This window comes from Penicillium paradoxum, assembly GCF_028828445.1.
Source record: "Penicillium paradoxum strain IBT 22861 chromosome Unknown utg000004l_segment0_segment0, whole genome shotgun sequence".
NCBI classification, from domain to species: Eukaryota; Fungi; Ascomycota; class Eurotiomycetes; order Eurotiales; family Aspergillaceae; genus Penicillium; species Penicillium paradoxum.
Window position 1 is genome coordinate 128,144 of NW_026643182.1, and position 26,285 is coordinate 154,428.

Sequence of the window (26,285 nt, forward strand, 5' to 3'; positions counted from 1 at the left end):
GATTATTTCTCCATTTGCAAAGGACAGGTAGCTGTCTCACACCATTCAGCCTCTGCAAAGCCCCTATTCTTGTAAGTGCCATGGCCAGAGCTTAAGGAGAATGAATGCTCCTGTCGCTCGAAAAGTGGCTGATTCTGCCCGTATTTGCCATACCGCCCTAGGCGGTATAAACAGCGTCCCGTGATTTCGGAAAGGATTTCGACCAATCACATCACAGAAGAGAAGTATAAAGCGGGATTATGCTCTGTCTGTACCTAAGAGATGCCCCTTTTCTAGGTATAACTGGGCCAGAAAGCAGCATTATCCCTGTGGAAAGACACCATTATGAAGCTCCTGGAACGAACCCAATTTATCACCTCGTACCTAGGTAGTAGACGAACTGCACAAGTCCACCTGGAGCGGGGTATCAGAAGCCCACTGGTATTAGCACGACCTACCTATCTTGGACTTGGTAACCGACTTGATAACCGAAGAAAAGCGTTGTTACAAACTTTTCTCTACAAAGAAAATCAAAAGACGACCAAAATTGGTGGAACATTGAAAGAGCGCTTGACTTTTCGGACTAGAAAGCTGACGGGGGATCAATACTGTCAGCAACGCCTCTTCCCCCGCTTTGAAGAGATGATATTCGTCCCGACGTCTGAGTCTCCTGACTATCTCGTTTCAATAGTGGCTATTGAGCAGGAACTAGCACGTTGACAGGAATGTACTTGGTTCCACTGCTGTTCCCTCGTTCCATGTGGGCCTTTGGTGTACGTGATGGTCTGGAAGATAGGTCTTTTCTTTTTCTTATGCAGCTAGTTGATCCCTACAGAGTACATACACTTGCGGAGAATTTTGTGCCGACACCATAATCTTACGATTTCTCTCTTGTAACCAAGCTAGATCCACACTAAACTGGACAAGATTCTCGTTGGTGATATGACTACTCCGTACATGTATTCGCTCTTAGGGCGTGAGATTAGAGCCTGGCAGATGAATAGTTAGGGGCGGATATTTGGTGTATAAGATAGGGGCATTACCAACGCGGTTCTATAAAAAGCATGATAATAATAGATAATTGTGGACTTAAGTCCATGGGATCCTTTATCTCGAGCATGGACTAACGGCGCAGTACCCAAAAGTCCCAACTAGTCCACTTATTCGAAAGATCTACAGATTCATTCCCCCTGTGTCGTGGACACAAACTTGTTCACAGACCCCCGCCAAGAGGCAATAGTCCCCGAGCCCGCCAGCCCGGGCTTTGCGCCATTGCACCTAATCCCGGCGAACTCCTCCGAAGGTACGGAGGTACGTCGGCACATTTAAGACAAGGGTGTGTTCCGTAACTCCCTGTCGCCTGCAGCCTGTGACTGACTCGTGTGCTGACCCAGGTTCTTGGACTAGCCTATCGGACTGGGTTCGAGGGGTGTGTTGGTCACGCATACGATGCCCCCTGGTCTCGTTTCCCTCCGAAAGTACGAAGTACGGAGTACCAATGCCCGACCTGACGTCCTCGCAACTTGATGAACCGCCAAGTTTGTTTAGTCCCTGTCGATCCAAATCCCCCCGCAATCCCTAATGAGAAACTATCTTGAATGCCGTCACTGGAAGATCATCGCAATTCCCCAGTGGGAACTCAACGTATTCGCTATCGTTTACGGCACAAATCCACGTCGGTCAATCCCCGGGTCTGGAGCGAACCATGCTAGCTTCATGTGATGAAAAGCGAACATCAGGATGGTGGACTTAGGCCTGTCGATCCCGCGCCACCGGACCGAAAACAAAACTTGACAGGTCGCGATAATCATTTCCCAACTGGTGTAAGCGAGGCCTAGCCCGACCTTGGACTGACAGAAGCAGCATCAGGAACAGGAATTCAGGGATCCCCAAGGGGCAACCCGCAAGTCCTGCGTCGGGCATTAGCATTGGCGAGAGATGTACTCCGTACGGAGCACGGAGTACTCCGTACGAATACTCTGTACTCTGTAAAGCCCAAGAATGCTCCACTTGCTGATCCTTTTTTCGGGTGTCTCAGTTGATCGCTCCACTTCCGCGCTTGCCGTGCTGAGTTGTGAAGGCGAGCGCCAATAACCTGTCGAGCTGTCTGCCACTTCACATCGTGGCTGAGCGCGTTAGTGCCACTAATTTCTGACTATCGAGGCCCGGCTTGTTATTCTACAGATTAATTCTACGGAATGGCATTCCAGTACCTAATGGTACCTGCGGAGTACATTTTACGGAGCGCTCTTGTTGGACGACTTCAAATTTCCTAGTGATCTTATGTCGATCACTTCGCTCAAGGCGTAAGCACAACGCATAACTTTTGTGCCTTCATGCTCAGTCTATCGTTACCGGAACGTGCGGAGTACGTATGTTGTCATACTCCGTACCAAATTGTCGATTCTAGTCAGCCAAGCGTGGCTATCTACAATTGACAAGAAATCTACTACGGAGTACTCCGTACTACACGCGATGCTATGTCCCTTGCATGCCGTCGAAATGAGATAGCCAAAGCTGTATGTCAAGATCGGCGCAAGATAGACATTCGGCTACGTGCGTGAAGTTGGATCTCATTGCATCCTGAAGCGACTCAAACCCTCGTTCCGTCCGGTCAGTACGGAGTACAACATAGGTATGTTGTAGTCATGAAATCGAGGTTTTGCAGTTGCCCACTTCATTGCCATGTGCATCCGTTGCTTCCGTCTGCACTATCTGCAGCCCCACAGCTGCAGCTCAACAGTATCGTGATCGACTCGTCACAAAAGGGTATCCAATTCGCGAGCTTTCCAGGGTTATGTGATAGTCAACCAGGGGTCCTTCCCAATCGGGAATCGCGCCAACAGGATCCGCCTTGGGGAAATTAGATCTCCGTCCCTGAACAGTGCTTCTGCAGGAGATTCTTCTCCAAATCCTTGCGGATTAGTCTCCGTTCCTGCCGGGTCCACCGTCCACCGTCTAAGAGGGGTCCGGACTAGTGGCTTGAAGAATACCCTCCGATTATGGAGTTTCCTATTTTGTATCTGGGCAAGCTAAAGCTGTCAAAGGATTATATATACTGCCATGACCCGCATCGTTGATCTCTTTCAGACCGTGTGTGTGTATCTGTTAGGGTTTACAATCCGACCCTGGGTCATACTTCTCCCGTCCCTTTTTGGCCTTGATTTTGAATAGTATTATATTCACTATATTGTCTACTCTCATTTGACAAACATGTTCGGAATCAACGGGTGGCGCGCTTTGGCGCTGTCCCTGGCCCTCGCACCTCAGGTCATGGCAGATATCTGCGACACGCTCAAGGCCGGCGGTATTGAGATCGACCGCCGTCTTACATTGGACTACACGACCGAGATGAAAAAGTATTGGTCTACTGCCTGTGGTGATCTCAAGCCAAAGTGTATTGCTGCCCCATCCAGTGCAGCAGAAATGGCGCAGGTGATCAAGAACTTGCACGATGTGGATACCCTCTTGTTCGTTTCCCCATTCTTCTACGAGTGGCAATGGTAGCTAACTTCAAACAGTGCTATCAAGAGCGGAGGCCACATGCCCAACAATGGATTCGCTAGTGTTCAGGATGGATTGCTAGTCTCAACTAAGAACTTGGATCAAGTTGACTACAACCCCAAGGATCACACTGCTATCATTGGTCCTGGTCTCTCATGGGAAAAGGCCCAGAAGGGACTTGACGGCACTGGTCGGACCATCGTTGGAGGTCGAATGGGAGGAGTGGGAGTTGGCGGATACATGCTCGGCGGTATGATATTCTGATTACGAGAACATGTCTTGATATTTGATCTAATGATTTACAGGCGGCATGAGTTTCCTGAGCACTCAGTACGGCTGGGCTGCGAACAATGTGGTGGACTACGAAGTTGTCCTTGCCAATGGCACTATCGTCCACGCCACTGAGACCCAACACCCAGGTAGGTGATCTCAAATCAACTATTGAAACATTGACTGACGTACAACAGACCTTTTCAAAAGCTTGAAAGGTGGCGGTAACAACTTCGGCGTTGTCACTGCATATACCATGCAAACGCATCCTCAAGACCACAAGGTCTGGGGTGGCAACTATATCTTCACAGCGGATAAGACCCCCCAGGTTCTTACTGCGGTGCGCAACTTTGTCGACAACTACCCTGATGACAAGGCAGCAATTATCATGACCTCTGAGCGTGGCCTGGTGATTGACTTCTGGATTATGTTCCTCTTCTATGACGGCCCCGAGCCTCCTGCTGGAGTCTTCGACGAGTTCACTGCCATCCGTCACACCTCAACCACCAAGACCTGGAACAGCTACTATGATCTGCTCAAGCACAATGACCAGTTTATTCTCAAGTAAGTCGGTATATCTTCCGTGTCCTTTGAGTCATTTACTAACTCACTCCAGGGGACAACGCTATACCATTGCTACAGAGACCATGCCTCTTCCCAACAAGACTGTTGGCACAGACCCGCTTCAGGAGATCTATGACCACTGGCGCGACACGAGCAACTCCGTGCTGGGAGTTGCCGGCGTTCTGGGCTCAATCGCCTTCCAACCTATGCCGAAGACCTACGCCCAGAAAGCCGTAGACCGTGGTGGAGTAAGATCCCATTCCCCAAAATTCAAAAAAAAAGAAAAGGAAATGAAAGTTCGCTAATGATCTTCCAGGACCTCTTGAACTTCCCAACCGACCAACCATACATCATTATTGAGCTCGATTTCTCCTACGGCCTGTCAATCGACGATACCAAGATTGACGCGGCCACCGTCCAACTCTACCAGGGTATTGACAACATTATCGAGAAGAACATCGACAAGGGTCTTCTTCCAGATGTGTACCGACCACTCTTCATGAACGATCTCTACCATCGCGAAGATTACTGGGGTCGCATCGACCCCGCGTCTAAGGCGCTCGCGCTGAAGACCAGCAAGGCATACGACCCCGAAGGATTCTTCCAGAAGCGGACCAGTGGCGGCTGGAGAGTGCGCGAGTAAACAGTTCTGTTTCTTTCTTTGGATATATTTTATTTTATCACTGTCTATAATTGTATACACGAAGACCTAATAATCAATTGGTAGTGATTCTGAGAGCAAAAGCGTCAATAGATCAGCGAGCCGCCTGAATATATATTGTCATGCCACTTCGCTATGCGAGTAAAACGTTGAACGGCCCCAATCGGAAAATAGACTGTTTTACCGAGAAAATAAGGGCCGAATCAATTTCGATGAAACTTGATCTACCGTGCATTTCCTATCCCAGTCGATGATTGCAAGGAATGTTAGCGCCTGCTTCAGTTCTGCAGACGCCCAGGGGAATGAGTGGGTGCGAGGCGCCCGGGGCAAGTTAGGGTTTTCCTCTAAGCGCCAGGGTCAATCGGACAAGGTCGATGGTCTGAAGTACGTAGTTATTATGTTTAGCAACAGCTATGAGCTTGCTGTACATGCTACTAGCTGTATTTAGCTGTCATTCATGTCGATCGCCAGATCCAGCGGACAGTACTCCGTAGCAAGCCACGAGTGAGGCCATTGACCACTCCAGAGGCGCCTGTTTCTCCAGATTCTGTAACACACAAAGGAGAGCATAGCCTAGCTCGGAGAGTCTAGATCCCAGAAATGCTAATTTGATCCGGTCTAGACTGTTGGACAGTTGAGGTTGAGACTCACTGCTTTGTTGGTCTATATAAAGAGCCGAACCAGGCTGGTCTGGAATCTGACAATCAGCTTCACTTTCTTTCAGCAAACACTTCTTTTGTTTCTTTAATTCTACGTTATTCGATTTACTCAAAGCCTTTCTTTACAACCATATATTTACTACGTCGTGGCTTGCGTACATCTCTTGGCTCGTCCCCGTCTCTCTCAGGAGTATATTCACGACCAGACCAATCCCCAATCCTCCAACGTCTAATCGTCTAATCGTCTAATATCATCCCCTCAATTCATCCATTCAATCCAACCGACCAAAATGTTCCCCCGCTACGGCGCCCTCGGGGCAACCTTCCAACTCGCCCGGCTCTTCCAAGCGTGCTCCCTCATCGCCATAATCGGCATGACAGCCAAATTCATCAGCGTAATAGTTTCCAGCAATGCCACCCCCCCAAACATCCTAATCGGCACAATCAGCGTGGTATGTCCCCTCCTAACCCTAACCTACAGCTTAGCCCCAAACCTCGATCTCAAGATCTCACTAACAGTCTCCCTAACCCACAGACGTGCATTGCTGTAATCTACTGCATCATCACAACAATCCTATACATGGATGATATCCTACCCTTCCTGATCTGCGCAGTGCTCGACACATTACTGCTCATCGCATTGATTGTGGTGGCTGTCATTGTCGGCAAACCGCTATCGTATTTGAAGTGTAACACGCTGGCAGAGTTGGCGGATAAAGATGCAACGGTCTATGCCTTTGCGTCGCGGTTGTCGAGCTACATTGCCAATATCAGCGGGAGGATTGATTATGTCTCGTGGATCGGGGCTTCAAAGGCGATTTGTTTGGAGACGAAGGCGATCTGGGGATTGAGTATTGCGTTGTGGTGAGTATTGATATTTTGTTTTGGAGAAATTGAGCTGATTTTCGGGTTTAGTATTCTTTTCTTCTTTTCTGTTATCTGCACTGTTTGTCTGTGGCAGCAGAAGAAGAAGGCTCTTGCGGCGAAGAGCGTGGAGTAGACTGTAGAAGGGTTGGAATGGGGATTGAGTCATGTCGGTGATAACGTGGACTGCAAAACGAGAGAGATGGAGGCCACCAATTCTTCTTTCTTTGATTATATAGCACATGCATTAATAAATCGTTTCGGATGTCATTGAATCATATTCCAATCCAAAAGAACAAAAATGTACCAAAAAAAAAAGTACATCAATTGACATATCCTGGACTCTACCCCGAACTCACAGGCGGGATCACAGCCACCTCACTCCCAGCCTGTATCACAACCCCGACATCCTCCTCGACGTCCACATACTCCCCATCCAGACTGACACCACAGCTGGATAGGACCTTGGGGACAATGCCGGGGTATCGCTGCTCCAGTTCACCGAAAAGGGCGGACAGCTTCAGCGGCGCAGGTAGCGATTCTGTGTGCTTGGAGGTGTATTGGGACGCTGTGGCGAAGTAGTGGATTGTGAATGTTTCCGACATGATGGATGCAGAATTGAGGACTCGCTGAGAAGCACAGGATGAATTGACGTGAAAGGAGAAATCGGAAGAAGTGGGAAGAAGAAAACGGAGAGCCGATTGGGGAGAAGAAGCCGATGCGGGGTACTATCCTATACTCCGATCCAAACACACAGTATTCAGTGTAAAGAGTAATCCAATGCAATTCAAACTATTCTAATTCTCTAATCACTGAGCAAGCTCACGAAACGCTCTGGCCAAATCCACCTTCAAATCCTCCCAATTCTCCAATCCAATACTAATGCGCAACAATCTCCGATCAACCGTCGCATCCGTCATAGTCCTCCACTCAATAAGCGTCTCAACACCACCCAAGCTAGTAGCATGCTGGAAGAAATGCAATTTACTCGGCAACGCACGAGCAAAGCGCTCCTCCTTCATAACAATCGAGAAAACTGGTCCGAAGCCATTAGGCATTTGCTTCTTCAACCAATCCCCCTCAACCTTCTGCAAACTCGCATGAAGAACCTGACCGAGAACGGCCTGAACCGCTGCCTCATCGCTACCCGATGCGGGGTTAGGTGCATGGAGCGCAGCATCCAACCAAGCGATAAGACGGGCGGCGTTCTCGCTCTGGCGCTGAACGCGGATTTCCAAGGTGCGCAGACTGCGGACACCGAGCCAGCCCTCCATGCTACCCATGACGGTGCCGATGAAGACACGGTCTGCTTTTAGCTGGGCGGCCCAGTCGTCGCGGTTGGTTGCGAGGACACCGCAGAGCATATCGCTGTGGCCACCGAAGTATTTGGTGCCGGAGTGCATGATGATATCTGCGCCGAACTGGAAGGGGTCTTGGAGGCCCGGTGGTGCGAAGGTGCTGTCGACGATGAGGTATGCGCCGCGATCGTGCGCCTTAGCAGCGTAGGAGGCGATGTCGAAAGCAGTGCCCTGGGGGTTAACGGGTGTTTCGAGGAGGATGACATCGCCCTTTTCGAGCTGGTCGGCGGGACAGTCGAGGTCGAGTTTCTGGAGGCCTGTTAGACGGGTGAAGAGGGCGATAACGCCGTGGCAGCCGTGGTAGCCATCGCCGACAGAGATGCGGCGGGGGTTAAGGAGAGTGAGGGCGCCGTGGAGGGCTGATAGGCCGGAGGAATAGCTTATGACTTGGCCGTGGATGAGAGATGATAGAATGGTTTCGAAGCGAGTGTAGTTGGGCGCGGACATGCGCGAGTAGATGTGGGAGGTCGGATCATAATCAGCCTACAAGTACATATTAGATGGACAATGCATTACACGAGTGGTCTCGAGGGTGCATACAGGCGTGGCATCAGCTGCGGGTACCAAGTCTGATGGATCATTTGAATAACGGAACGTGGTAGTCAGATGCATAGGAGGAGCGACATCGGTAACCAGGTTCAAGGCATCATCGGCATGCAAAGAGCGCGTGGAGGTGCCAATAGCTTCGCTTAAATGCGACATGATAAAATATGTTATGTAGGTTCTTGAAGTGTATGCACAGAAAGGGACCAGCACCACGTTATAATACACCAGGAAATGCGGGATCCGATCTCGGGGGACGGCCATGAGGGGAAATCACGTAATGGGTCACGTGGAAGGAGACGTGGAAGGAGACGTGGGGGGAGACGTGGGGAGACGGAGAGACTAGGGGTTTGGGGAGCATGGGGAGAACAGATTTATCGTCGGATAGAGCCCATGCGCGATGGCTCTCGCACTGATCCAGGCAGTGCCGCCTTGAACATGGCGCGTGCTATCGAATAAAGTTAGTGGGAGACCATTGAAAGCCCGTAAACCCATAACTCACCAGCTTCATTTTCGAACGTAATAGTGAGGTCGTCATGTTCGATGGGATACTCAGGCATATCGAGGCACACAAAGTTGGAGGCCGGGTCATCATCCTTCTTTGGCAGCGCGAACTTGGCGTCAACCATGCGGATGCCGAATTTGCCAGATCGGCCAAAAGATTCCATAATATCAGTTCCCTTGAGAACGAAGTTCATGCACGTGCCGTGCTGGAAGCCCCCGAAGAAAACGAGCATCTGGACGACCTTTTCTTGTCGAACGATCTGGACTCGTGCCAGAGAAGCTTCCCACTTCTTGTAGATAGGGACCATACTGCGCCGGCGGGAAATTGTGAAGGATGTAGCCATACTAGATGGACCCTGATTAGCGACGATTCAAGAAATAGAAGCTTAGATTGATGAACTCACCCATCGTAGAGCACCCGGAAGCCGGTAACGGCTGCCTCGAAGGCATGTAGATCTGCGATGGAATTAGAAAAGAGGACAAAATGTCAGAAGCAGACACGTACCCTGTATGGTGGGGAAGTCGAGTCGACGGACCATAGGCTTCGCTGTGATCTTTTCCATAAATGTGGTCAATTGCTTTATCATTTCAGGGCGAACAAGATTATCCGCAAGTGAAAGGGTCATATCCTGCTGCGCAGGACGGAACAGGCTCATGCTTGTGCTGCGTTGGACGTCTAACCCGATTTTCAATTCACCCGGTCCTACAAATGAAGTTAGCGACCAATTTCAAAAGAGGAAAAAGAGAAGAATCCCACCTAAGTTAATGCGATCTGTCACGGATCCCCATTCAGTAGCAATAAAAGCCCTTAAACTCTCCGATAGAATCGTTGGCCCATAGCCATGCTCGGCACAAGCATGCTCCTGATCAATGACCGATACGCTTCCGGCGGGGAACTGGAGATGTTTCACCGGGGGTTGGCCAGTGAATGAATCTTCGGGCTGCTCAATGCAATAAGAACTAAGGGCGAACTCCGGTGATTTGGCTTCTCCCTCCCGGGGTTTCATGCCAAGCAATACAGAGTGTATCTTTGTACGCTCCTCCACCTCATGGAAGGTCAGCAACATAGAGCTCGTACGACCGTCCTCGGTCACTTTGAGGAGCAGAGCGGGAGCACCGTCCTCTCCTCGTAAAAGACCGAAAACTATTGGTGCCCCGAGGCCGAAAGTATGGCGAATACTACTTAAGGTCTTGACCTTCGGACTAGTCAAGACAGCCAATCTGAATCCTCGATGCGCGTTGCGGGTACCGGTGCCTTCTCTGACTATGACCGATCGCTCAAACAAACGGACTCGAGCCCTTTCGGTGGGTTCTGGAGGGAAGGCCTTTGTTGAACCCGGATCCATGTATTGGAAAACCTTGAGTGTGTTCTCGAAGACTACAGTCTCCCCTTCTTCTGGATGGAGACTGTTCTCTGACTTCTGTGTATACTTCACGATATTCCAAAGGGCCTTGAAATCCTCTTCTTTGAACATGACATCCAACTCGAATCCTCGAGGAAGCTTGACTCGCATGGAATGCGTCCGGACTTGCCAATCCACATCCTCCCAAGTCGGACCCTGCTTGCGATCGGACTGGACTAAGATGTTGACAAGTTGACTTTGACTGGTGATTGCGGCAAAGACATACCAATCCGCCCGTTCACGGACTATCGTCAATGCACAGGGCATGGCATATTGCTGCTGTCCATCATCATCACTCGAGCTCACGCAGACCTGTACGAACATACTACCGTAGCTGAAGTATCGACTCGTATCAGCCAAAGGCATCATGTGCACCAAGCTCGGTATTCTGCCCACGGCGTCAACAAGCATCGATCTTGTTGCTGCGCCAGACAGGACTGCTGATACGTCGGGCGCATAGGAAGGGTAACGCAGCCAAATGCTAGTATCCAACTGGGTGGGAGAGCCTTTATCAGAGACAACCAATGATAGAATGTTATTTCGTTTGATTGACATAGAGAGCGACCTGAGATGATTGGTGAGAGTGTGGTGTATACTCAGGAGATCAGCCAGCTCCTTGTCGCCAGTTGTGCTCGTGACGGCAAGTAGGGCATCAACACTCAACCTGCCGTATCGAGAGAGCTCACGATGGCTGGGGACAATATTTTCATTGATCCACAATGCCTTGCCAAGATCAACGACGGCTTGCGTAGCGTGAGTAGGCGGGGATGTTGAACGGGAACGAGCATATGCTTCCAATCGTGTCTTTCCTCGCAAAAACCACCACACCGCAGCCCGAACCCATTCTGCAAGTGATGTTTCTTCTGATGGCTTGACACCCTCTGCAGCATGTTGGATATGACTCCTATATCGTGCGTTGTACTCCTTAAATTCCGCAAATGCGGTATCACCAACTTGGGTCGCAACATTTCGAAGGGAGAACTTAGGTTGTGAGCTGCGGGGTGCATCGCGGCTTTCGCCACTGGGTGGTGACGCCGATTTCGATGTAGGCAGATCTTGGAATGGAGGTTGAGCCTGCGTTGGTGAAGGTGAAGCCTTGCCGGGGCTGGCTGGTGCCCAATTCGTCGGCATTCGGGAGTCAATGGGACTGAGACTCGGTGGTGCGCGGTTTCTGACAGGGCTTTGGGGGTTCCGAATTGATTCAACGATCGAGCTCATCGACAAAGGAACCGACGGCGCATGAGAGACCACGGAGTTTGGGGCTGTTTCGTACGCCGACTCGGAATCGTTATAAGATTTCAAGGGCAGTTCAGGGCTGGGAGGGCTAGGGGGAGTTGGAAGGTCATCGTCGTCGGCTCCCGGAGATGATGTATCTTCCTCATAGTGATGGTGCAGTGCGCGACCTTCCTCGGCTTGCATTCTGTCGCGGACACGTTCTGCGAAGGAGCTTGTTTCGCCACCCCCACGGAATGACAATCGAGAGCCATTATCGCTCAACGGCAACGTTCTCAAGAAGTCCGCATCTTGTGGATTTTGCATCAGCGGCGGTTTCCACTCCGATCTATCACGTCGCGGTGATAAGTTAGCTTGCCGGGATCGCGCATCGCCATCGCCCAACGATGTGTCCAGTCGGAGATTCGGGAGGTTTGATCGAGAAGCGTCCGAGAGGCCCTCGGCAATATTGTCAGGCTGAGTACCCCTGCTCAAAGATCTTTCGCGGGCCCGTGAGATCTCAATCGTAGGTGACTCTGTTTCATCGCCTCCTTCTCCAATCACTTCTGGTCTTCGGTTGCTGAATCCCACTTGCAGCCCCTTGCCTTTGCGACCATGGGGCTTGGCAGTGGCGCGGAGTGCAGGGGCTTGTTCATGATCCGAAGAACCGAACGCATAATTTTCACGAGACTGCGCTGGGGCTGGCGCAGGCGCTGGCTTGGATGGAGGGAAACCTGAGGGGTTTTGCGAAGGAGGAATGCGGTGAGGGGCAATGTGATGCGGAGGAATGTATCTCGGGTCGACGGGCGGGGAGGCTGAAGTTGAGTCCGGGGCGCGGGAGGAACTTAGGAAGTCGGCGATTTCTTGATGTTGCTGCGCAGCAGCTTTGCTCTTATCCTTGGAGAATAGCTTACTCTTCCAATGGGGCTTTTTGGTGGGTTTGGGCTGCTCAGGCAGAAACGAGAAGGGGTCATCGGTAGACATATCAAGCAAGATGGCGAGTAGACCCTGTCCACATCGCACTTAATCACACACTCGGACACCAGTCGTCCAATCTTCCCTGTTTGGATTTCAGGATCGACAGGGGTTGCCTGAGATCAGGAGTGGAATCGAATAGCGGGGAAGAGAGGGAAGAAGTGCAACGTTGTACGGAGTACAGAAGAGAAAAGGAAGTAGGTGAAAGGGCCAAGTTGTCAAGGGCCAAAGGAAGGAGGGGCGTGTGAATCGAAGCGCCCGTGCTCTGATGAAAGACACTGGGACATCAAATCAATTAAAATTAGTCCAATTTCAAGGCCACCTGCTTCGGACTTGGCCTTTTTAGGGAAAGGGCAGAAAGGGGAAATGCTTACAATTAATTGTTAACGAAGCTGGACCAGCAGCCGTGAGTACGGAGTACGGAGTAGAGAAGTAGAGAGAAGAATGTTTCTCAGCAGAAAGGGTATCAGGGGGATACTCCGCAGGCACATTGCCGCGGTGGAGTCGGGCGTTGTGGAGTCAGCATGGGAATAGCCCTGGGGGTACCTAGGTACGTCCTGGGACATGTCCTGGAAGCAAAGGGGCTGTACGGAGGATGTACGGAGTATGTACCTAGGCATCGGATTCGAGAGCCAACCTCTCCGGCCCCTCTGTCCCAAACACACGCCCAACAGCCCCCCAGCACAGACAACCCGCTCGTCTCATACTGAAACCCCACTAGACCCAATCGGGCTGAGGGGACCCGCCGCTGACGAGTTTCGTTTCTTTCTTTTGATGCGCTCTTTTGTACGCAGTACGGAGTACCTACCCAAAAACCTATATCCCTCGATCGTTCGGCTATATCGGTCTCATGGTTTATGCGGGATCCTCCCCATGGCCCTGATATCGGGAGTTGGGGTTCACCTGCAATCGAATCTCGCCTTAGCGTCCGAAATGTTAGCGGACACAAAAGGGACACCAAGGGGGCTCAAAGGGGACTAATTAATCTATTAAGTTGCGCCCTAAAGACCCTCTCAAACGAAGCCCTGATCCTTGGCTGTAAATGTGGCTTCCTCAAATGAGCACCTCATCAGATGCCATTTTCGGTATTTCATGCGCGGCTTCCCCCTTTGGTCCTTCCGTTGCCAGGGAAGAAGACATGCCAGATCCCTGCTTTCCCCGAGCCTAATTCGCTTGACATATGAGCGAGGAACTGAAGCTTGGCCATTGATGCAGATCACGCTGCGGCTGCCTTGCATGGTCCCTCTATTATTCATGTAGATAGCCATGAATATGCCTATGCCTGGACGAGGGTGAAAACGTCCCAACCTGCGAATCACCCCCGGGACCCTGGCCGGAGATCATTCGGCAAGTTTCTTTGAGCACAAAAGAATTCATGGCTCGAATCCCCGCATTTGATTAACCTTGGCTTGTCAGACCCGGCGTTCGTGCATCCGGTGCTAGGTGCCTGGTAGATCCCTGTTGCGCAGTTCTCCGTCCTGCGTACTGCGGATTGGCATGTCTTCGGTGGACCTCGGGTTGGAAGAATTGATGAACGCCTGAATTTCTACGGAGTATTCGGTTCAATAAGCAATACTCTAGTCCGACGTGGCACTCTTCAAAGTTATCATTGTAGATACATGCACGGTAGCCGTAATAACCGTGGGGCTTACGGCACGCCACCAACTGTCAAAATCTCAGCCCTACATTCCAAGACTCAAAGAATCCTCCCAGAGAGGCTCCGCGATACCTTGAACGTACATTTTCAGGTTCATGGGTCCCGAGAAATATGTTATGGTCTTGCCAAGTGTGCGGCAATAACCCTATTTTTTGCTTGTTGGGGGAACCTTGAGTACGGCCACAACATCAACAAAATTGAAAAGATTGAGTCGTGAAAGCTCTCAAGTCACCATCCACACTGAAGGTACGACTCTCCACATATCAGCACTTCGCTCTCAAAGTAGAGATATAGACTCACCGACCATGACGCCATAGTCGACATTCATAGATATGAGGTCAGAAAGAAACAAGCGCTATATCTCGCGAACCATGCCACAACTATGAGTTGACTACGGAGTATGTACGAAATAGATCTACCTTTACTCCGTACATCTAGAGTGCTCAGAGGGGCGTAGTGAGATGTGAGAAAATGAGCGAGAGGTGGCGGTGTGATGGAAAGCAAGGTAGATCAACTGCATACATATAATTACCTATAAATATATCTATGTACTTACTTCGTACGGAGTAGTTCCCTTGGAAAGTATCCATGGACAATACGTCACAGAGCAGTATTGGCCTAGCCACATCATGTATTTATAACACTGACGGGGTTGAGTTTTGAGGTATTGTTGGATTTGGTAGAAATGCGAGGCAAAGTTTCTGTTAAAGTGAGGTCAACCACGAAGCGATCGGATATCCCCCTGGGTGCATGTGTTGACTTAATAAGAAGAGCTGTTTACTGTGGTATCCGAACAAGTTTATACTACTACGAACTTCAGAGATATCATGATTTTCATGTTCGAGGTTATGTGTAAGCATGTCCTACCTCCAGGGCTACGGAGTTCCACCGCGCTTATCCCACTAAACGACCCATGGCCGAAAATCCTAGTGGAGCTAGATGGCTAATGCAGGGCAACGGACCCTAAAGATCTACAAAGTAGTCATTATATTTACCGACATTTTGAATCCGTGAAGCATCTTCCGTTGGCTCATATGAAGCAGGACGTCCCAATGCGTTCGAAGGTTCAGACCCGAGACACCGACACCACAGAGTGGCCTCGTAGAGTCAATGATTCCACAGTATAGCCGAGACCATGTCTTACCGGGCACTGGTCGGCACGAAGAAAGCCTTGTTCTTCGGCAGCGGTCACCGATCAGCAGGTGAGACAACGCACCTTAAGCGAGTATTTGGGGTCGGCTGAGACAGATCGTGATGATTCGCCGAATCGCATAACCACATGTTTCTCAGCTCGTAATGAGACAGGATCGGTACGGAGTACTTCATGGTAAGATAGGCAATAAACAGTCTCCGAGCCTGAAGGTGTACCAGGGGAGGAGGTTGATTACTATTTGGGGAAATTTACTAGGGCACATGTAGGTCAGTAGATCCAATCTACGGAGTATCGCGACAATAGGTGCTATGATGATAAGAGAATCGTAGATAACGCTCGACGAGAGGATGTTGAATCGTTAAAAGATGTATCTGTTTCATGATCTGACTCTGTAATGATTCTAAAGAAAAAAGAGAGTATAGCCCTATTATTAGCATAGTCGAGTAGTCAGCCGTCAAACTCCACCAGGGCCAGAACAAACAAGGCGCAGCAACAACAACAAACCAACCCACCGCGGAAAAAAAGTCGCTTTTTTCACTTTGCTTGTACCTTGCTCTCTGGTTTTGATTTTCGATTCCCATCCCGGGATGTGCCGCGTTTGACGAATTAGCGGCCAACTCAGACATCCGTATCTCAAGGCACCGGCCTGACTCCCCTCCCAAACCTATCACACAGAACACCGGGATCCTTGGTCCATTTCTCGCCGGAATATTCCCATCAAACTCGAGTGACGATCGACCCTGAGAAGGGGGCACATACCGCCGACGAGACCCCGACACCGAATTGTCAACACAACGTGGATTCGATCATTTACACCGGGGATTGACCTCCCTCAGGAGGTCATCCCAGATGCCCGAAGCGGATATGTACGACTCGGCGGAGATTGAGCTGGACAAATTTCCATGTTCACCTCGGCGGAAAGGAACTAGATGGCTGCGATGCAGTGGATTACACGTTTCGCAGGGTCGACCATGGCGCGACACTTCGAAACGCCGACGAGCACGACCATGGAGCTCCGTCTGGTGGACCGCACTGATCTGCATAGTAACCTTTGCATCGCCGGCCGCTGCTGTTCTTCTGGATTTTGAGAATTGTCTATCGAGAACGATCCTCGAATCCGACCCCCTACAATTACAATTCGTTCCTACCAACGTGTCCGTCGAATTCAATCTCACCAACCCCCTCCACCCACTCGCCGTCACAGTCTATGGCAATGTATCAGGGACGGTTTCTCGATCTGCAACGTATCCCGCGCCGGATTCCTTGGACTGGACAAACCCTAACTGGACGGATGGGAAGATCGAGGACGTGAGCAGCACAAACCCGAAATATAGCACGCTATTCACAGAGTTTGACGTGCTCAGCTTCACGCCTTGGGACAACATCTCTCGGTTTAGTGACTCGGTCACGCAAGGCGAGTTTCCTTTGGCCCCCGTCTTCAATTATAATCTGTAAGTTATTCCCAGACCAATGCTCCCCAATATGCTTTCTGACTGATATAATTTTTTACTTATGCAGGAGTGACTTGCAAACCTTACGAGCATTCTCTGTCCAACATGAGATGCTTTCAACCTATCGCTTCGGGACCATCGTACCGTTGTTCACGCTTCGCAGTGGAGATGCATCCGGTGCTGATCTGGGCTGCATCGCGGTTAAGGTCACGCCGGACTTTGGAACATCTCTCAAAAATGCTCTTGCTTATGTCCCCCTGGTCATCCTGATACTTGTGGGAATAGCGACCATCACTGCTGCCATGTATAGTCCCTGGGGCACAACGGATCTGTTTCAATGGACAAGCAACTACGGCCGTGACGAGGATATCCTCCGATTGGTCACTCCTGGGTTTGCGGACTGCCTGCAGTATCTTCAATTCGTGGTGTTGACTGGTGCTCTTTCGTTGGACTACCCGGGATTTTTCCAGCCTGCCGTGAGTCACGCAGCCTGGTCGACTCTCATGTTCAACCAGAGTTTCATTGAACCCGGAGCTGGCCGCAACCCTGTGGTCGACGGTGTATATGCCATCAATGGAAAGTATGGTCTCGACCGATTGAATCAATTGGTTGGGATGGCCTCGTCTCAGGATATCTGGCCTGGCATGATCATATGGGTACTGGTAATTCTAGCCTGTGTAACAGTGCTATTCCAGATTGCCTTTGCACTTCGATGGCTGCACCGCGAGTTGGCAAACAACACCGACCAGGATCTGCGTGCGAGAAACATGCCGTTCACAATGGGTAACCTTATCCGTATCGTCTTCAATTTCCTTCTCTTACCAATTGTTTCCTTTTCCTTCTTCCAACTCGTCCTTGCTCGTCAATCAGCCGCGTACTGCGTTGCATTGGCAGCTGTGGTACTTGTTATCCTCGCGTGTTTCGCCATCTGGGTTATCCGAGTGATTCTTTCCACTCGACCCAAATCCCACCTCTTCGATGACCTGCCCACAGTATTGCTGTATGGTCCGCTCTACAACACATACTGCGACGATGCGGCGGCTTTTGGTATCGTTCCTATCATTTTGAACATCGCTCGCGGAATAGCTATTGGTGCTTTGCAGCCGTCTGGTATTGCCCAGGTGGTGATGCTGGCCATTTGCGAAGTCGTCTCCATACTCACTCTCTTGGCTTTCCGACCTTTCCCAGGACCAACCCACATGAACCTGTACCACTGCCTATTTTCAATTGTGCGTTTCTTGACAGTAATCTTGAGTGTCGTTTTTGTTCCATCATTGACAGTATCGGATGCGGCACGAGGGTGGATCGGGTACTTGATCCTCGTGTTACATGCCATGGTTCTCATCTTCGGGTTCTTCCTTAATTCGATTCAAACGTTAATTGAGGTTCTGGCAAGACTGGCTGGTGCGGGCGGTGCTACTCGCGGTGGCCTGACCAAGGTGTTTGGTATGCGTCAACTTTCCAAACGATCTCCTCGACGCGACATTGCTCGTCAGAGCATGGGCTCTGAGGCTGCTATGCTTGGTCATGGTGACGACCGTATGTCTTCGCAATTTGATGGATCGCGTCCGCGTAGTCTTTCCGGAAGCTCCGCCCTGCTTTTGAACCGCGCTACAGCGAGTGATGGTAGAGCCAGCGCTGGATATGATTATGCCAGTTCGCAAGGCGGCACGCACAGTCGCGCCCCCAGTGGAGGATTCCCAACACCAACCTCGACAGCCTACCCAGGACCTGGCTTCCCTAGCTCACCTACTAGCGGTACGATGATGGGCATGCACCCTCGGGATCCATATTACCGACCACCTCGTCCTGGGCGCAGAACACCTCAGGGCAGCTTCTCACTCGAGAAGGGGAAGAGTCCATCGAGGAGCTTCCTTAAATCTAAATCCAGCCGGCGAGCAGTTAATACCGAGGATGAATTTGGAGATGGGATATCCGGCCGGGCGACGCCTGTCCCGGCATATCTCGCTGCACCCAAGGACGACATGGAACTCGATACTCCACGGCAGCCAAAAGACTACGCCGTTCGCGAGGTTGATTTCTACTACGGTGTTCGCGGTCCGCCGCTTTCTCACAGCGGCACCCGAAAATTGAAAACCGGTCCGGCTGACCCAACAGGCCCAGTCTCGTCTGCCACTGGCTGGTTCCGAAGCCTGCTCCAAGGGAAAACTAAGGACAAAGCCAAAGGATTTGAGGTGGTCCGAAGCGCTCGTGCACCTCCACCAGGTCTATTCCCACGAGGAACTGAATACAATGAACAATATCAGGATGATGCAAGCACGCCCTCCCCTAGCCACTCTCGCAATGTCTCTGCTGGCAATGTACCTTATCAAGATACGGATGGGGACAATGATACCAGGCAGTCAGGTGAGACACATCACCCAGTACTGCCCCCGCTCAATACATCGGTTGGAGGTGGCATCGAGCTACCTAGTCGAATAGGTTCTCGCCAAACGCAGGCGGCCGGTGAACAAGACACGAGTGGAAATGCAGCCGACCTCCCAATTGTGACCGAGACTCTGTCGCGCGACTCTGAGGCAGGCCATCACTCTTCTCTTTCCGAGCATCACCTTCAGGCGGATGGTCTCGCTGCTCGCTTACCTTTCAGCGGCAGTAGCTCACCATCTCGCGATCGAGGTCTCTCTATGACGTCAACTTCAAGGTCAAGGTCGAATGCCTCGAGCCAGCAGATGGGTCCTCGGTCAGAACGACCCTCGAGCATGGGTTACGTGCCGCAAGGTCGTGCACACGAACAAATCCACGAAGCGAGCCCAGACGAGCCAACATTTGCTGGTAGCTCAGCAGAACTTGTCGACGAACGTTCACATGGCGAGCACCAACGTTAGACAAAAGTCAACCAAACATGTATTTTGCACCAGTATACTCCTCTTGCTCCTTTTCGATCTCTTCCTCTCTATCTCTCTCACTCTTACTCTGTCTATCTTCTCTTGTTATCTACTTGTTATCTTCCTCGATATTATCCTCATATCATCCTCATATCATCCTCGAAATACTTGGCGAATTGATGCCAATCACGAATTTCCTTTCCCTTGCTCCCAATTTTTTTTGACTACGTTGATCGCTTTGTGGCTCTACCTAAAATTCCTTCTATGGCGTTCCATCTCTGATCTCAAGGTACACTTTTTGGGAATTAGTCCAGAGGCATTAGCTTTTCATTATCCTTTTCCTGTCGCTGGATCCGGGCCACACGCTGTTTTGTTTTGGAGGCTGTGCTTCTTTCTGTTCTGGCTTTTTTTTATTAGTCTTCTCGTTAGTCTTGTATCAACCTCAGCGGACACCATGTTACTGATATCATAATTAATGATTAGTGGGTTTTAGCGCTTCTTCGAAGAGCCTCCGACGACTCCGAGCATTTCTCAAAGTATACAAGGCATATTCGCAAAGCAGAAGAGTAGGGGACCGACACAAACTACTATGTAACTACCCGATGCCGGGACAAGACACGTTTTTAATGTTGAATTCGCCTGCCTGATCCCTTCCACAGCCTGGATTCGATACACAAAGTACCTAGATAGGTCTGGGCATGCATGGCTCTTTGGCACTATCATGCAGGATCCTGCATCCCATGCTCTAGCACAGAAAACCCTTCTTGGCGCACAGTAATTCACAGTCAAGTTCATAGGCCTGACAGTGCCTGTGGGATATGGCTGCAAGCGAACTGATGGTATATATACCTGGTCTCTAAGGTATGTGATCCCGGCCAAAAAGCCGAGGAGTACTGTAGACTACTGATGGGACCAAAGCAACCAGATAGGCATATCGGCCCGATACTGACAATCGCCACCGGCCTCACCGCCCGGAGCCCCACGATAACAGACTATCGGAGCCAAACATCCACTTCATCGTTCTTCTTTCTCCGCTCATCTGGACCTCAGTTGGCACTCTGCTGGCCTTGGAGATTCCGTCTTTCAACCTGCTGCTGGAATCGCCATCGCACTGTTAGTCCAGGCAAAGAAAGTCACGAGACTCCTAGCCTGATCCATCTCGTAACTTGGATCAGATCAGCCTTGGCCTCATGATAAGCATCATTCTTTCGCTCCTGGATGCAATCTTCGGCAAAAAGCGTCAACAGCACTGAGGCTGAGCCCAAGGTTGCATTATAGGATTGTTCCTTCGCTATACTCAACTTTTCCACCTCCCCGCTATCCATATCCATATCCATTGCAATTCAGTTCATGAAGAGCAGTCACCTTGACGGCCGAGATCGATCTCGTTGCCCGTATTGACACAGAATATCAGAGAGTGTCCATAACAGAGCTGTGCAACAACAACAATAATAATGCCTGGATCAAGCACGGCCTCGTCCAGCTCGATTGGCTCCAGCCCGCCACCGATGGCGCGGACAGGCACGAGACCGGGTGAAAGACCAGAGGGACATGACACAGTCCAGCCCTCCAACTATAGTGGCCAAGACGGAAGCGGAGCTAGGGCGAGAGCGTTTCCTGTTCGCCCGGGCTCAGAACGAAAAAGGCGCCTCACAACCACCAGTGAGGATGCGAGTTCGCAACGGGGACGAGTTGGGGGCACGGCTGGACCGGCTCTAGACAACAGGGGAACCTCTAGGAGTGTCTTGCCGCATAGGTCTGTTTCAATGGTGCTGCCTTCGTCTCGCACAAGAACTTCTGTATCCATGACACCTGGATCGTCAATTGCAACGGCAATAGACCTCTCCTCCTCTCCCCCAGTGTCCCCTCGCTTGTCTTCTGGTGAACAAGCGCTGCGTACTTCTCGACGCGAGAACCCTACGTCCTGGAATAATCAAACCCGCTCCGTCTCATCTCTTTCTCACACACCGCCCTCAACATTCATGGACATGCTTCTCCCCAAATGGCAGGCGGACTCGGAGGTATCCGAATGCCCAATCTGCAGGACGGTCTTTAGTTTCTGGTACAGAAAGCATCATTGCCGAAAGTGTGGGCGAGTTGTTTGCGCATCGTGCTCCCCTCATCGGATCACAATTCCTAGACAGTACATTGTTCGTCCGCCCGAGTTTGTTGACCTTGCCGACTCTTCGCCAATGCCTTCCTCCCGAGCTCCACAGATCGTCGATCTTACGGGAGATAACCCTAGTTCATCATTTCCATCAATAGTCAATCCTGCTCTCGGGGGAGGCGAGGAAGTACGGCTTTGCAATCCATGTGTGCCGGATCCTAACCCAAACCCTCTTGGCTACACTACTATGCGATCACACGGTCATCGACCCACCCATTCTCTGTCGTCTACGATGAACAACCCATATCATGCTTCATCAGTTAGTTCCCACCTTTCTTTTCTCTGTTTCCTTTTTATTATCCTCGCATTGACTGACTTCAAACGTGCAGGGTCAAACTCAGAATCCCGAGGCTCGTCAGGAACGACGCACTGTGGGTACAAATGATCGACCACAGTTCCTGGACGCATTGAACTCTCCACCCCGTCAAGTTCCCTCGGCCTCTAACATCCCTCGACAACGCCGTTCACTGTCCAACCGTGACGGCGGTCCATCCCGCCGACATGCTCCGGACGAGGCCGACTTCTGCCCAGTGTGCAGACGCCAGTTCCCTCCATTGAGTTCCGGCCATCCTCTTGAGGCCCGCCAATCCCATATTCGGGACTGCATTGAGGGCTACCTAAGACCACCAGCACCCTCCCGGACATCATTAGCGCAGCAGGAAACCCCACTTCCTCATCCTCCACCCACTGCCCGCATGCTTCCCTTTGTGGCTACGGAAAAGGACTGTCTTGGTGAGGATGGCCAGGCAGCGGAGTGCACGATCTGCATGGAGGACTATGAGGTTGGGCAGACCCTTGCCCGCCTTGAATGCTTGTGCAAGTTCCACAAGCACTGCATTGTGGACTGGTTTGAGAGAAAGATGGAGTGCCCTGTGCACAAGCTTTCTTAACGGGGTGCCCTTGCATTTAGCGTGAATTTGATGAAACCTTCTCTCATTTCCCTCGTTTTTCTATTAGCCTAGCTATTTGCTTTTCTTATGCTTTGTGTTTACGGCGCCCAGGAATTGTGCTTCTGATATCCCAATGGGCGTGTTGGCCTCAATCGAGATCCAATAAACAACAAATTTAATCCTAATCTTCATCTCCACGCTAGAATCATGATCTACTCAGCTATATGCATACAAGCATACACATATTGTACACCCCATCGCCACAGTAGCAATCCAACTTACGATATTAGTGGTCACGTGCATAGCCCCTAAAGCGCTAGCAACTCAAAGTCAAAAGAACTTCACTCTTTTTTACAAACCGAGGTGAAAAGTCAAACGTCAACTGAGAGTGTTTAGAAAGAAAGGTAAGCGTTATTTTATTTAACCTTCTCCTTGATAGAAGCTACTCCACCATCCAGGGGCATGTTGATCCTCCACATCGGTGGTCGGTGTTTGGGACCACCGTTCTCCGTGTGTTTCTCCCATGGCAAACCCCCGCAGATCAGCAATAATGGTGCTGTCAAAAACCCACATAATACAGCGATTGATGTTGATACATCTAAATATTGCTTATGCTAATGTGTAACAGTGGACTGGTCTCTTGATTGGTAGCCGATGAACTCCGCACTGCATGGACGTTGATCCGCATCTGCAACACGGAGACATTCAACGGCCACTTTACACGCCGACTTAACCGACAATGAGCACAGGCCCGGACTACCCAGAGCCTCCATCCCATACTTCCCTAGACCCATACCAGGGCCAGGATGGGCGGAATGCGCTGAGATATGCTCCGCCATCATTTGGAATGGGGCCGGACACCAGCAACCAATCCCCCGATCGGAATGACGCCTTGAACGAAGTACCAAATGACGCTAAACGCCCGCGGGCTTGCGAGCCCTGCCGGCAGCTTAAGGTTCGCTGTGACCCAGATCCGAAGCACCCGGATGGCTCATGTAAGCGATGTGCCAAGGCGCGGCGGGCGTGCATTGTGACAGCGCCGACGCGCAAGCGTCAGAAAAAGACCGATAGTCGGGTAGCGGAATTGGAGCGGAAGATTGATGCGCTGACGGCGACGCTGCAGGCGTCGCATTCTACCAGTGCTCTCTTTGCTGGTGGGGCTGTGGGGCAGCAACAATCGCCGCCGAAGCAGCAGGATGACTATCCGCCCGAGAGAAAGTGGATGGGCGGGGAGTCAAAATTGGCTGGCATCAAGCGACGGCGCTCTGATCATGGGAAGGACTCATCTGATGTCTTGCTGGCGCCGCGCTATTCACGACCGAGTAGTCCGTCAGCAGAGCAGATCCCTAACCATGCATCGAGGCATTGGCGCAGACCGATTGCCAGTGCCTCTTTACCGCCGCCCCCAAAACCCGAGGCTGCTAATGAGTTCGCTGATATGATAGACCGGGGAATCATAGATTACGACACTGCGAGTGCAGCCTTTGACCGGTTTATCCATCAGATGGCCCCGGAACTTCCTTTCATCGTCTTTCCGCCAGGCACCACAATGGGCGACGTGCGACGCAATAAACCGTCTTTGTTTCTTGCAATCATTGCTGCTGGCCTTGGTGTCTTCAATCACGATGCCCAGCATGTCCTCGTAAACGAAGTATATCGTCTGATCGCGGACCAGGCCATTATCAAGGGCCAGAAGTCTCTTGAGCTAGTCCAAACCATATTGGTCACTTCTATCTGGTACTATCCACCAGACAATTTCGAGGAGCTCAAGTTCTATTCTTTGACTCATATGGCCGTGGCGATGGCAATGGAACTTGGATTGAACCATCGCTCAGTTGAAACTCGGAGGGGCTACAATATGATCCGCGAGCTCATCAGCAAAAAGCCCATGAGCGCGGTGTTTGATCCAGACGGGCCGGAGGCGAGACGGACGTGGATGGGCTGTTATTACTTAGCTGTCCAGTGAGTACTCAAATGATCCTGGTGTGGGGTTTGATCGGCTAATTCTGTCAGAACATCGGTGGCTTTGAGGAGAGTTCATCTAGTAACCTGGCAGCCATACATGGATGAATGCCTTGAGATTCTCGAAAATCATCCCGATGCGCTACCTACCGACCGGAAATTGAGATGGTGGGTGAAGCTGGCATTGATAATGGAAGATGCTGGGCCGCAATTGTCTGTGGATGATCCAGGCTCTATCGCTACCTTTGCAGATAGTAGAGCGTGGTATTATATGAGAAAGTTTGAGGAACGGTTGACACAGTGGAGAGAAGAGGTCCCGCCAGATGTTTATACTGGTAAGCTCTCTCCTTGATAGGACTATTTGGGTCTCCTGCTAACATCGTTTCAAGAGTCAATGGCTCACACAGAACATGTTCTGAATATCTTTGTGCACGAATCCGCCATGAGTGTGGGCCAAAACATTGGCACTAACTCCCCATCACAGGACGACAACCCGCCCAGTCCATCAACTGCCGCAGTCATCGCAGCGTTGACTACAGCCATCCACTGCATTCACCAAAGTATAGATCTCATCTGTGCCGTTGATATTGATCGACTTATATGCCTACCCACGATGTCAGTGGCTCGGACAACATATCCCGTCGTTACTTTGATCAAGATATATTCTTTGCTCGCGCCAGCGGACAGTGGAATAGGCCACATGCTCGACGTACAGAGTCTCAAACTCGATTACTATCTGGACAAAGTCATCGCACATTATCGCATCGCCGCGTCACGTGATGGCGGCCGCGTATGCGCGAAGTTTGGCAGCATCATTGTCCTGTTGCGGAATTGGTTTATCAAAAAGCGGGATCAAGGAGATCACGGCCGGGAATTGAAAGAGGCCTTTTCAAATGGCCAGACATCGCCCTTGGGATCCACCACTCGGACAACTCAAATGGTACCAGGAATGACACCACTCCACTTCCTGAGCGAAGTAGCCATGGGAGATCCGGCTCACCGAGCGAACAATGCCAACTCCCAGCACTCGATGCCCGGACAATCCTATTCCTCGAACCCGAGCCCGAGCTCAACGGTCAACCCAATGAAACCTCCAGGCACATCCAGCTTCGGGCCCGATCCATCCCAGGCCAGCTGGTCATCTGGAAGATCTTACCCGACACCTATATCGGGCTCCGACTCGAACCAGATAGAGACGAGAGGCTACTACCAACCATACACATCCGCCGATACATCACAAGCTTACCCAGATCTGTCATCCACCACTGGGCAGAGCCAGGGATACCCGGATATCCCCACCGTGGGTGGAATGCAACTCGCACCGCCGATGGGAATTGCACCTGAGCTAGGCATGGATCCCATTTTTGGCGATACGTGGTTTTCACTGGAAAGCATGATGGATGAGGGCCTTGTCACTTTGCCACTTTCTTTTGACGGGAATTTTGGACTGTTTTAGTTGGCTCACTATGATTATCATTCTTGGGAGAGGGGAGGTTTACTGTAATTTTTTTTTCTGTTGCTTTATTATACCCCTGCTGCATTAAACCTAGGATGTCGATCTATGTTCTATGTGGTAGCAATTTATCTGTCCTGGTTGGCTTCTTTGATCTCATACACTTGGACAGCTCGTGGTCCAACAATGCTGACTTGGTATACATCTTAC

The 26,285-nt window shown here is 50.9% G+C and overlaps 8 protein-coding genes across 8 annotated transcripts; 5 read left to right on the plus strand and 3 right to left on the minus strand.

The window, feature by feature from the left end:
* Positions 1-3,192: 3,192 nt before the first annotated feature.
* On the plus strand, positions 3,193-4,960 carry N7457_003825 (FAD-binding oxidoreductase; the record flags this gene model as incomplete). Its single annotated transcript, XM_057174870.1, has 6 exons — positions 3,193-3,449; positions 3,501-3,733; positions 3,789-3,902; positions 3,951-4,317; positions 4,370-4,565; positions 4,634-4,960. The coding sequence occupies 6 exons, from the start codon at positions 3,193-3,195 to the stop codon at positions 4,958-4,960; spliced, it is 1,494 nt and encodes a 497-aa protein (XP_057031917.1).
* Positions 4,961-5,927: 967 nt separating this feature from the next.
* N7457_003826 (uncharacterized protein) lies at positions 5,928-6,637 on the plus strand (the record flags this gene model as incomplete). The annotated part of the gene is made up of 3 exons (XM_057174871.1): positions 5,928-6,089; positions 6,173-6,501; positions 6,553-6,637. The coding sequence occupies 3 exons, from the start codon at positions 5,928-5,930 to the stop codon at positions 6,635-6,637; spliced, it is 576 nt and encodes a 191-aa protein (XP_057031918.1).
* Positions 6,638-6,845: 208 nt separating this feature from the next.
* N7457_003827 (MoaD/ThiS family protein) lies at positions 6,846-7,106 on the minus strand (the record flags this gene model as incomplete). The annotated part of the gene is made up of 1 exon (XM_057174872.1): positions 6,846-7,106. One exon carries the CDS (start codon positions 7,104-7,106, stop codon positions 6,846-6,848), a length of 261 nt encoding a protein of 86 aa, XP_057031919.1.
* Positions 7,107-7,310: 204 nt separating this feature from the next.
* On the minus strand, positions 7,311-8,561 carry N7457_003828 (cystathionine gamma-synthase; the record flags this gene model as incomplete). The annotated part of the gene is made up of 2 exons (XM_057174873.1): positions 7,311-8,342; positions 8,400-8,561. The coding sequence occupies 2 exons, from the start codon at positions 8,559-8,561 to the stop codon at positions 7,311-7,313; spliced, it is 1,194 nt and encodes a 397-aa protein (XP_057031920.1).
* A 215-nt stretch (positions 8,562-8,776) lies between these two features.
* On the minus strand, positions 8,777-12,505 carry N7457_003829 (uncharacterized protein; the record flags this gene model as incomplete). The annotated part of the gene is made up of 5 exons (XM_057174874.1): positions 8,777-8,850; positions 8,905-9,251; positions 9,311-9,362; positions 9,412-9,609; positions 9,664-12,505. The coding sequence occupies 5 exons, from the start codon at positions 12,503-12,505 to the stop codon at positions 8,777-8,779; spliced, it is 3,513 nt and encodes a 1,170-aa protein (XP_057031921.1).
* Positions 12,506-16,155: 3,650 nt separating this feature from the next.
* N7457_003830 (uncharacterized protein) lies at positions 16,156-19,603 on the plus strand (the record flags this gene model as incomplete). Its single annotated transcript, XM_057174875.1, has 2 exons — positions 16,156-16,757; positions 16,825-19,603. 2 exons carry the CDS (start codon positions 16,156-16,158, stop codon positions 19,601-19,603), a joined length of 3,381 nt encoding a protein of 1,126 aa, XP_057031922.1.
* Positions 19,604-21,057: 1,454 nt separating this feature from the next.
* On the plus strand, positions 21,058-22,660 carry N7457_003831 (phosphatidylinositol-3-phosphate-binding ubiquitin-protein ligase; the record flags this gene model as incomplete). The annotated part of the gene is made up of 3 exons (XM_057174876.1): positions 21,058-21,624; positions 21,748-22,029; positions 22,100-22,660. 3 exons carry the CDS (start codon positions 21,058-21,060, stop codon positions 22,658-22,660), a joined length of 1,410 nt encoding a protein of 469 aa, XP_057031923.1.
* Positions 22,661-23,399: 739 nt separating this feature from the next.
* Positions 23,400-26,078, plus strand: N7457_003832 (putative C6 transcription factor (War1); the record flags this gene model as incomplete). The annotated part of the gene is made up of 3 exons (XM_057174877.1): positions 23,400-24,622; positions 24,674-24,957; positions 25,012-26,078. 3 exons carry the CDS (start codon positions 23,400-23,402, stop codon positions 26,076-26,078), a joined length of 2,574 nt encoding a protein of 857 aa, XP_057031924.1.
* Positions 26,079-26,285: the final 207 nt, after the last annotated feature.